Source organism: Limanda limanda, chromosome 3, assembly GCF_963576545.1.
Source record: "Limanda limanda chromosome 3, fLimLim1.1, whole genome shotgun sequence".
Lineage (NCBI taxonomy): Eukaryota > Metazoa > Chordata > Actinopteri > Pleuronectiformes > Pleuronectidae > Limanda > Limanda limanda.
This window is the reverse complement of record NC_083638.1, coordinates 5191113-5202052: the sequence shown is the minus strand read 5'-3', so window position 1 is coordinate 5202052 and position 10940 is coordinate 5191113. Positions and strand designations below refer to the sequence as shown.

General features: G+C 38.3%; 1 protein-coding gene across 2 annotated transcripts; it reads left to right on the top strand.

Moving 5' to 3' along the window:
* The first annotated feature begins 1584 nt into the window (after positions 1-1584).
* LOC132998676 (ceroid-lipofuscinosis neuronal protein 6-like) lies at positions 1585-9587 on the top strand. Of its 2 annotated transcripts, none has more exons than XM_061068405.1 (8): positions 1585-1732; positions 3083-3212; positions 3327-3425; positions 4197-4385; positions 5536-5591; positions 7230-7352; positions 8780-9068; positions 9177-9587. In XM_061068405.1, the coding sequence occupies exons 1-7, from the start codon at positions 1686-1688 to the stop codon at positions 9048-9050; spliced, it is 915 nt and encodes a 304-aa protein (XP_060924388.1). In that variant the 5' UTR covers positions 1585-1685; the 3' UTR covers positions 9051-9068; positions 9177-9587. The 2 variants fall into 2 exon arrangements, with proteins under 2 accessions (XP_060924388.1, XP_060924387.1); XM_061068404.1 differs by having other exon boundaries at positions 9173-9587.
* The last annotated feature ends 1353 nt before the right edge of the window (positions 9588-10940 follow it).

Genomic DNA, 10940 nt, shown 5'->3' with positions numbered 1-10940 from the left:
ATGATGAAAAACTTGAGTTGTGCGTCAGGAAGGGAACTTTGTTGTGAGCAGATTTTGTTTGCCAAGCTTTGGAGAGACGGGCGGGATATTATGTTTAATGGCAAGTTGTATAAGTATGTGAACGTTTATACTAAAGTTAAATACAATGTAAGTGCAACTGGACCTTTAAGTGTCTTGTAAACCAGTGAAGGTTGGGCCCTCTGTGTGCATGACTTGAGAATGTCTGTCGATAATCAATCAAAGCCCCGTTGGAACAAATGAGTGGATTCCCGAAAGTGAAACGCTGGAGTGCTTTCACTCTGAAACGGGTTAGAAAGTGTTGTAAATACATTTGTGTCATAGACAGATAAACATTGTGGTTCACAGCAGAATAAACCGAAAAAATTATCTTTCATCTGAGTTTAAAAGTTTATCTGATGAATTTATGGCACAAACAAATGGTTGCAACACTTTCTGTATGTCTTTTCAAAATAAAAGCACTCCAGCGTTTCTGTAAATTTAATCCATTCCCTTGTTTAAAAAGTTTTTTTATGGTGAAATATTTGCAAAAGCAGAAGATGCACGGCTTCATACTAGTACTGGTATTTATTTGAGGACAAGGGACACAAGGCAATAATCATAGTTGGAGCCATATTCAAATCAAAGCCTTTATGTAAAAACATTTGGCTGCAGTAGCAGCTCCTCTGCAGAACATGATGTGAAACTGAGAAGCTACATATTTTGCATTGTAAATACGAATTTATATTCATTTTAATATGATTTGAATTATCAAATTGCGTAACTGCCTTTCTTTGTGAATATTTATTTCTTGTACATTCAGCTTTCAACACAAATAGCAAAAAATATTAAATATGACCCTCCTGAGTGGGTTTCTTGGAAGATATCAGGGTGGTAGATCTCTGATTACGTTTGGATTTAAAAAGTGATCTTGAGCTCGAAAAGGTTGGTGACCACTGATATAAAGCATAATATCATGCAATTTTGACAAAGGTTACAAACTGAATATTTCTTTATTACTTATATTTAAAACGGAGTTTCAAAGGTTGCACAGAGAATCTGGAAAAGTTTGACAGAAACTCTGAGACTGAGCTTCAATCTTTTATAAAACTATGGTAAAAGAAAAGTGAAAAAACGGCGCCATCTGCTGGTAAATGAACGAACATACAATTATTTTGACATTGCAGGGCCTGGATTATTTTATTCTTGCTATTTTTTGCAAATAATACTCTTAATTATAACAATTATAATCTTTATTTTTATTTCAGTAAAAAAAACACATTTACAAAGTGCATAAAAAAATCCATCATCACGAATAACACTTTCTAAAATGTATTAATATATATATCAGGAGATGTTTACAAGTTATCAGTATATTATCGTTCCGCCTTCTCCACCATATTTGTATTATATAATTTGTGTACGAATATATAAACCTTTTTAAACTATTTACTGTGAGTTTAACTTTTTGGCCTACAAAGAAGAAACTCGGTTGAAACCACGCCCCCTGGACTGGGCGAATGGGGCGGGGACCAGGAAGCAGGAAGTGAAGAGGGGTTGTGTTTTTTGCTGTCAGAAAGAAGAAGAAGAAGAGGAAGAAGAAGAAGAGGAAGAAGAAGGAAACATGGAGGAAAGTAGAGGAGCTGCATGAATCTTTATTCGAACCCAGAGAAGAAACGATCCACAACATGGTCTACTACAGACGAGGAAACGAGCCGGGCCGGAAACCCCCGAGGTCAGTGACGATGGAAACAACGAGATGTTTAAAGATATAAAGCGGAAGTTAGACACAAACCGGAAGCTGCTCTGTTTTGAAACTGTTGAAAACGACCTGCAGACTGATATTAAAATGACTTATTATTATTTACTTTTATATTTGTATAGTCTTGTAGCTGATTGTTCTTAATAAGGAACTGGCTGCATATTGTATAGTCTTGTAGTTGTTTGTGGTTGATAAGGGACTGTCTGCATATTGTGTAGTATTGTAGCTAATTGCTGTTAATAAGGGACTGTCTGTCAATCACAGGGTTTGCATGTGACAGATATAAATAGACGAGATGAGTTGATTGGTGGTGAGTTTGACCTGCTCCTTGTCTTCAGGCTTGATTTCTGACTGGACTGACTGGTACTGCTGGATCAATGCAGACAGATTGATCAAGTTAATAAAGAAAAAGGCGTAATTGCTTTAATCTTCGTTTCGATAACATTGATTAATTGAGCCGATTGACGGAAAAATATCTCCTCTATAAAATGTGAAAAATTGCATTGTGGCTGAAAGTAGTGTTGTTTAGAATTTGTTACATGGAGAGGATAAATTCACACAATCCAGAGTTCAGACCCTCAAGTAAACTGGTGCAGGCTAAACGCACTGGACTCCTTCAGTGAGAAGGAAATGACTTCTGATGAAACTGTAATGGCAATGGAGTTCAATCCATGTCAGTCGCTATAGCAACAGCTGCTGGTCCTGATCCGTGAGGTTGTGCACTTGAGTTTTGCAAAACACTTCATTTGTGATTTCATGACACACGTTTCCTCATACGTGTGGACTTGTGTGGATGTTTGTGTGGCGAGAGAGGGTTTGGGTCAGGAGGTGAAAAGCTTGATTCCTCGTCTGTATTCAGAAGCTTTTCATTTTCTCCCCCGACCGAGCTGAGGTACTCGCACTGTATTCAGCCGCACTCATCCTGTTAATGAATGTGTTCAGCATTCAATAAAAAGTTCCCCAACCGCAGAAAATGTACAAAGACTTGATTTGGTCAGCAAGGTCCCCACTGCTGACAGGGATTTCAAAATAAACTGCTCACAGAAAATTGATTTGAAGTGTCTGGACACTTTTTAAATACCTTGTTCCATGTCCCATCCACTCATGTGGAGGAGGCTGGGTTTCTGACCTATATAGTGCATCCAGCCACTAGGGGGCGATTCAGACGCTTTGAGCTGTCCTGTCTATGACTTTAAGAGTTAACTGCAGCAGTAAACACCAAACATCATGTTTCTGTCTGTAGTAAATGTCCGTGCTGCCTTCAGCCTTTATAATGTTGCTTTAATATGACGACTCACAGTCACTGTAAATGTGTGTTAACAGCGCTCCTAGTGGTGTGAAGGAAAATGTGCCACAGAAGAAGAAGAAGAAGAAGCAGCACTTCCACTCGGACCTGTGGTTCCTTCTCACTCTGCAGAACTGGATACTGGACTTTGGAAGGCCCATCGTCATGGTGAGGACACGCTGCACATTGTATTGTTTTAAATAGTGCAAACAAATAAAAAAGGAACAGCTACTCCTCTTTTCATGTGTGAACAGCAGAAGTTTCTTTTCTCATATGTATAAGATCTACCTTCCCCTGGAATGGTTTCCTCTGAACAAGCCCAGCGCTGGAGACTATTTCCACATGGCCTACAATGTCATCACACCGTTCCTACTGCTCAAGGTAAGCACAAACAAAATGTTTCCTGAGCAGATCATTTCTTCTTCAACTTTTCCATCTCCTCTGTAGAGGTTCAGTGCATAAAACTCAGTTCCAGAACTTTAGTGGCTCATGTCTTTACTTCTTTGCCAATTGAAACATGGCGTTCAGGTCCTAGAGCTGTGAATCTTTCTGGTATGACCTCGATATTTCTGCTGTCAAAGTTTTGTGATACCTTTTTTGATTCTTGTCCCTGTGGATGTTGGTGGTGATGTCACTGGGTTTAGTTTTTTGGCTATTCTTGTCCTTGGCCGACTTGATCAATGTCTATTACTCAATACAACAGTAGTTTATTTCATTGCAATTTGTTTTATTGGCTTTTTTCCACTGTCTGTGCAAAAGCACTGGTCGATTCTCCCTCTTCCATGTCGCAGACAGATCGCTCTCCACTCTTCATATTGGTTTATACTTTTAACAACAAATGGAGTCTTCCCGGGTGAAACCCGAGGCCGAGACCAAACGATTCAGAACTGTTTAATGTTTAAACAATCAATCTTAGAGGCACCACGTATCCCAATAACTTCCCTCACTTGAAAAATGAAAGTGTATGAACAAAAGGTGAATTGTCATAAAATTGTTTTACAAATCTGGAAGAAAATACAGAAAATATCGGAACTTTTTTCTCATTTATTTTATGGTGTATGACAAAAACAAGGTAATTGGTCTTGTTATTAATGCACTGGTTTTGCAGGTGACTGAATATAGTGTGTGTGTTTGTGTTTCTGCTCCATTCAGCTGATCGAGCGCAGCCCCCGTGCACTGCCTCGCTCTGCAGTCTACTGTTGCATTATCTTTTTTGTCATGGGAGCCAGCATCCACCTGGTGGGAGACTCCATCAACCACCGGCTCGTCCTCAGCGGCTACCAGCTCCACCTGTCCGTCAGAGAGAACCCCATCATCAAAGACCTCAAACCTGCTTCACTGGTAAGACTCCGGGGACCACTTCGCTCCATGCTGGGAATCCACTGGGAGCACAGAGAGAGTTGTCAACATTTTGTAAAAGATGTTTTCTCTGCTGTCATCATGGTCTGATGAGAGAAAGTAACACCCGCCGTATGAAAAGTCAAACAACAAAAAACAGTTGGTGTTGCTCATCTTTCAGTGACATACACTTTTTTTTATAAGTCACTTGTACCTTTCTTCTCCACCTATGTCCAAGACAGACAAACTATTTATCTTGTCATACTCGTCCCAGCAGAATATATAAGTTATTCAAATTGTATCAAATTATTAGTACTTATCACTGTCACAGCATTTGTTTTCCTGTAGATACATAACACCAGTACAGTGTGTACAGGGAGGTCAATAATTTATGTTTGTTTGATGTTAAGACTTGATTTGGTGTCAAAGGTTCATTTATTTCCTCCACCAAGGAGGTTGTGTTTTCATCCCTGTCTGTTGGTGTGATTGTCAGAACGATTATATAAAAATTACTGAACAGATTTCAACAAACCTTGGTGGAAGGATTGGATATGGACCGAGAAAAAGCCCATTAGATTTTGAGGCAGATCCAGGAATTATCTATCATTTTTTAAATAATTTTAAACAATTTCTCAGGGACTAACTCGTATATCTTGATGGAAAAAGACTGTCATATTTAAGAGACTGATATCTGTGTGTGTGTGTGAAAATTAGTGCAGGTCTATTGAATTTAAGGAATTCAATAACTGTTCAAATGCACAAAAACTAACAGATTAATACGTGGAATTAGTTTAAGACCAGAAATGATAAAACATGTTAATATTTACTTCAATAATTACTTCAATGTGATTTAATCATCAAAAGAAAGGAACAAGCAGGTGAGATGAACCAGAAATTGAAGCTATTGTTCATTACATTCTCCACTGGATGAGTGGACATGTCTGCATTTGTTAGGTCTCCTCATTTAATCTTTTTAATCATGTATTTTCTGTCTCTGGATGTGATTTCCACTCATTTTTTAGTGTAAATGGTACTTGGAACAGTAGGTGGCACTGTTTCCTAAGGTAGTTAGAGCCACAGTGCTTGTTTCTTGATGCTAATGCAGCTGAGGGTTTCTCGTAATAACCCAAGGCTTTTGTTCCTCTCTCCACAGATTGACTCCTTTGAGCTGCTGTATTTGTATGATGAACAGCTGGGACACTGGATGTGGTAAGTGTTTGGCAGTTATTTGCGTCTTGCATATAAATACTTGTATAAAGTGCTGGGGAAGTGGCTGGAACGCAGCGGGATACAGGACTGAGTGGTTTGTTCACTTATTTTCATAATTCTTAAATTAATCCACGTTGAGTCTTTTGAAAACACATGAGTGCAGAATCCAATTAATGCGTGTGTGAAGTGTAGATTCAGATCAGTTTAACACACTAACACAACATGTTGTTATCAGTGGACTGATCTGTGGCTCCTTTTATATCTTAGAGTACCATACAGATGTTAGATAAAGGAAACTCTATCTATCCAGTTTCTAGACCGCCTTCCCTTTGAGAGTCGTGGGGGGGGATTAGCACTGATGAATGCTAATCGGAAAAAATTGAATCCAACAACATGCAGGATGAAAGAGGCAGAATCACAGGAACTGTCTGATAACAGTTTGTTTGTAAAAAAAACAATGATCTACATTGGATGGAAAAGAGCTTTTTTATAAGAGGACAAGATGCATTGCTTCCATTTTATTTGCATAAGCTCTCTAGCTTTTAACACCCTGGTGAACACACCTGAGTCTGATCCTGATGTGTTTGTCACCTCTGGACAGAACACACTGAGCTGGCAAAACAAAAACCCAGGAGGACACATCGTGCAGAGATTTACTTTAGACTCTCTCACACACCGGTGCTCTGAGAAGTAAAGCTGATATGAGCCTTTCACAGACATATATTCTTTCTTATTTATAGTTATAATAAACTTTATGTTTTAAACTGTAAAAAATCAAGCCTCAGTTACATTTCTCTGTCATAAGAGCTTGTTAACGACATCAAACTACATCTGTATCAGTCACATCTTACTCCCTCATATTAGTGTTGGCATCAGCCCTCAAAAAATCCATAATGTCTAAGATACAGAAACTTATTATTGCAGTTATATATCTGATAGACCCATATCAGGCGAAAGATCTGTCCAGTTCTCGTCAGTTCTCGTATTAAAGCAATAATACTCAACGTATCAGATCTCGGCCGAGCAGGGGGTGAGTCACCTTTCAGAGATTGAGCATGAACTCATCTCTCAGGCTGAAGTGTTTTTAGCCCCAGTGTGAGAAGAGAGAGGATTTCAGAAGTTTCTGTGTCTCTGTGTCTGTGTGCTCCTGGTAGTTCTGAACAAAGATGTGGCTGTTAGTAGTTTAAATCCACAGATGGGTATAAGGCTTTTTTAAATATTGTTCTATGAAACGTCCAAAAGTAGAGAAAACAATGCTCAGAGGTGAGGGGACAGAAACTGATTCACTTTCCTAGAACAATGGTTTATTGTTGAGTTGTTTGTCTGAGGTGTCCTGTTAACAGAATAAAAACTTTTTAAACAGCTGTGGTACAGTATTTATGATTTTGTTAATTTATTCATTGAATAATAAGGCAAACTCTTCAGTGTGAAAGGGAATTTGAGATTTAGTGAAATGTTTTGGGCTCAGCCGGGTTCATGTCGGATTTAAAGATCATGTTGAGCGGAGAAGGCGCTTTTTTAAAGTACAATGACGATAATCACTGTCATTCTCACACAATACTGTCATTGTCCTTTTTAAAGATGCAGTGTCCACAGTCAGTTGTGCAGGTAACACACTAACTCTTCCTCTTATTCTAGGTATATCCCTTTCTTCATCATTCTGTTCATGTACTTCCACGGCTGCTTCACTGAGACAGAGGAAAAGAAAAAGGTTCCTTGGACTGGTTGGCTGTTGCTGTTACCCAGCGCTCTCTACTATTGGTCAGTTGCTTTTTTTCACATCTTAGGAAACCTTCTGCCTTCATGTTCCCCATAAATACAGGACACAAGAACAGAGACATCTAATGATGCACCTGAGTCAGTTGAAGTCAAATCTACATAATACAGTGTATAAGAGGATTAGAGTGCATGAAAGGAGCTTTAAACTCTGACCATTTACTCTTAATGAAAAGATAGAGATCAATCAAATCATGGAGAGACAATGGAGGTTATCGTTGCATTAAAAATTACAGTATCTCTAGTAAACAGATATTAACTTGAATGGCTTTCAGTGGACCACAAACCTCCACCAAGGCCCAACAGTCTCCTTAAATATAGACACACATTCATAGACATCAGTCCTTTTAAATATATGAATATTATTTTATAAAGATCCATGAATTATTAGAGAATAATCAGAGAAATTAAAAATTAAAAAACGCCCTCAATGTTAAAGAGACAAGTTTTGTGGAAATCCGCTCTGTTGGTTTTACATAATCCTGCTGATCGACCAACCAACAAAGGGGCGAATACACAACCTCCTTTGTTACATAAAATAATAAAAGTCATTTCAGTGTGTGGAGATTAATTTTGATCTTCACTAAAGAATTCCATTTGTGGAGCAAAAATTGATTTCGAGGGCCAATTTAGGATAGAAATCCCGAAAGGCAAACAGCAGGTAAACCGATGACCTCGTGGAAAGAGGTAATAAAATAAATAGAAGTATATGAAAACTACTGTTTCCATGAATAAAGAGATTAATGTTTGAATTAATATATAAATGCTAAAGATTAAAATATTCCCTCTCACGTTACAGATTGAAGTGGGTGTAATAAGGAAAAACACATTTACATTCAAATGTGAATATAAAGCCAGCAAACATTTATTATAACAATGTTAAATATTGTAATTGTGTTTTTTTGATCACTCGTCACCTTGTGTTAAAACCACTTGGAGTGACTGTGATGACAAAGATACAAGTTTGGCAAAACCCTATTGAAGTCGTCATGTTTACCGGGACAGTTTGAATGTTTGGGGTAATTGTATTTTATATTGAAAAATACAAATAGATTCAGCTTTCTTGTATTGTGACAGATAAATTGCAAACCCTGATATTTCCATCCTCACCGTGTGGAGGAATTCAAATTGAGGACATCAGAGTCAGAGTATGAAACAAACAAAATGTGCTTTTTAAGGGAAAATTATGACTTTTTAAATTTGAAACTTTGTGGTGTTGTTCTTGTACTTGTTCTTTAGGGTTAGTTACAGGTGAAGCAAGAGCACATTTCAACCATTAGGGAATTTCAGCACATTTACATCAAATGTAAATTGTTGAAGCAACACAAGACAATACAATAAAAGAGGCATTACAATTTAAGGTTTGTTTCTCTCTGAGTTCCTCTAACGTCTCCTGGTTTCTCCTCCTCCAGGTACTTGGTGACCGAAGGACAAATCACTGAACTTTTCCTCTTCACCTTCCTCGCCATGGTTGCCGTGGTGATACATCAGCGGCGTAAAGGCCTCGGCCCGGACAGCAATGGCCTGTTCCTGCTCTGTAGTTTCGGCGTGACCCTGGTCCTGATGGCGCTGTGGGTGCTCTACCTCTGGAGGGACCCGGTGCTACGCAGCAAGTACCCCGGACTCTTTTACATGCCAGAGCCCTGGTCCTTCTACACCTTGCACATCAAGGATAACCACTGACCTGCACCTGCACCTGAGGTCTGTGCTGCCGTCTGTGTGAAAGAAAACGATTTCTCAATGCTGTGACGTCACATGCTGCTTATGTGTGTTTGACTCGCCTGATGCATCTCTTGGTTCTTCAGACAGATTTCCTGTGACGGTGGCTGCACTCGACTCGTGAGGATTATTGATGTGCACCAGCGTCAGAGGAGACCGGTTCCCTCCTGCAGGCAGCAGCACCTGATACACAGACTTTAACAGGTTCACACCGTGATGCTCGGTGAAAACTCGGTCTCACTTTGCAGATGCGATCACTTCTGATCAACCTGGACTATGATACATGTCATAACTCAGGATTCAAGATTCAAGAGTTTATTATCAATTGCACAACAATAACATTAAGCAGTCGCTGGCAATGAAATGCTTGAGTCACAGGCTCCCTTCTAGCAATGCTCAACGTAATTACAACCAAAAAAACAAAATTTGAATAAAACAGTATAAAATAGAATATCAAAAATTTAAAATAGAAAATAAAATATATATATATATAAATATATATATATATATATATATATATATATATATATATATATATATATATATATATATATATATATATATATATATATATATATATATATATACAACTGAAGAAAAAACAGTACTGCAATTATGTGCAATAGTGCAAATATGCCACAGTGCTGGTTTAGTGGAGTTATTGCAGATCGGAGGAGTTTAAAACCTATGGCCTGGGGGATGAAACTGTCTCTGAGCCTGGTGGAGCGGGTCCGGATTCTGCACTGCCCATCACATGAAGTGTTTTAAATTAGCCCCACTGGGAATGTGTAAGAGTAAGGTGAAAGGGATCTATTGGCAGAAATTGAATATAAAATGATCCTTGGGATTTGTACACTCGTGTGTTTCATCTGGATTGTATGAATGTTTTTCTTTACACTAGAACGGGGGCCTTTTATATTTAAATACTTTATATTTACATCGGGAGCGGGTCATCTCTACGAAGGCTGCCATGTTTTATACACTAGCCTAGACTTGACCTCAAGTTTTTATGACAATTGAAGGCTCTCACAGGTTCTCTTTCATTTCAGTGTGAGGTGAGGGGTATTCAGCTGTTACATGACACTTCACCACTAGATATCACTAAAACCTACACACTGAACCTTTAATTGAAGGTGTACAAACAGAGTTGGGATGCTAACATGCTCAAGGCTAATCTGAGCTATTTAGTTACAAATAAAAGAAATGGTTAATTTTTAGAGTATAGTCCCACTTTCTAAAGAAAACACCCTGTTTAAGTGTTGCTACATTCAGAGACGACAGGGGTGTATATCAGGTCTGAGTGATGTATGTACAGTCCTGCTGAGGTTTGTACTGTCGGTGCTTGTTTATCACAGGTCCAAAATACTACTGTGTATTTATACCATGAAGTGTTTACACCATGTACAAATGAAGTCAGGGCTCATTTCTATCTGTAAGCAAGAGAAGATTGTACTTTATTGTTTTTTGGCTGTTTGGGAATCGCAGGATGTTTTGACAGTTTACTGGTCAACACCTACTTTACTTTTATTCATGAAAGTGAATAGGCGTCGCCTCAGGCCCTTGTCCAGCCTGCGGCTCTTTGAGTATTTGGTCAGATCCCAACTAGTAGAAACACAGATCATCAAATACGCATGTGACCTTTTTTTACCTTTTATACATTTTTTATCACAAAATAAATATTACGTAAAAATGTGAAAACAAATGTACAAAAAATTATGCAAAAATACCGGTACAGTCCTGTAATGAATCTTGATTAAACATGAGAACTGACATTCTACCAGATTTGTGAACGTGCTTCATATCAATTGTCTTTAATCATATTGGTTAACTGATATTAGATCTATTCAGTGTATG

Excerpts from the sequence above, each read along its gene's own strand:
- LOC132998676 (XM_061068405.1), top strand. The coding sequence starts at position 1,686 with ATGGTCTACTACAGACGAGGAAACGAGCCGGGCCGGAAACCCCCGAG. Across the intron at positions 3,426-4,196 it reads CACCGTTCCTACTGCTCAAG|CTGATCGAGCGCAGCCCCCG; the intron begins GTAAGCACAAAC and ends TGCTCCATTCAG. Across the intron at positions 7,353-8,779 it reads CCCAGCGCTCTCTACTATTG|GTACTTGGTGACCGAAGGAC; the intron begins GTCAGTTGCTTT and ends CTCCTCCTCCAG.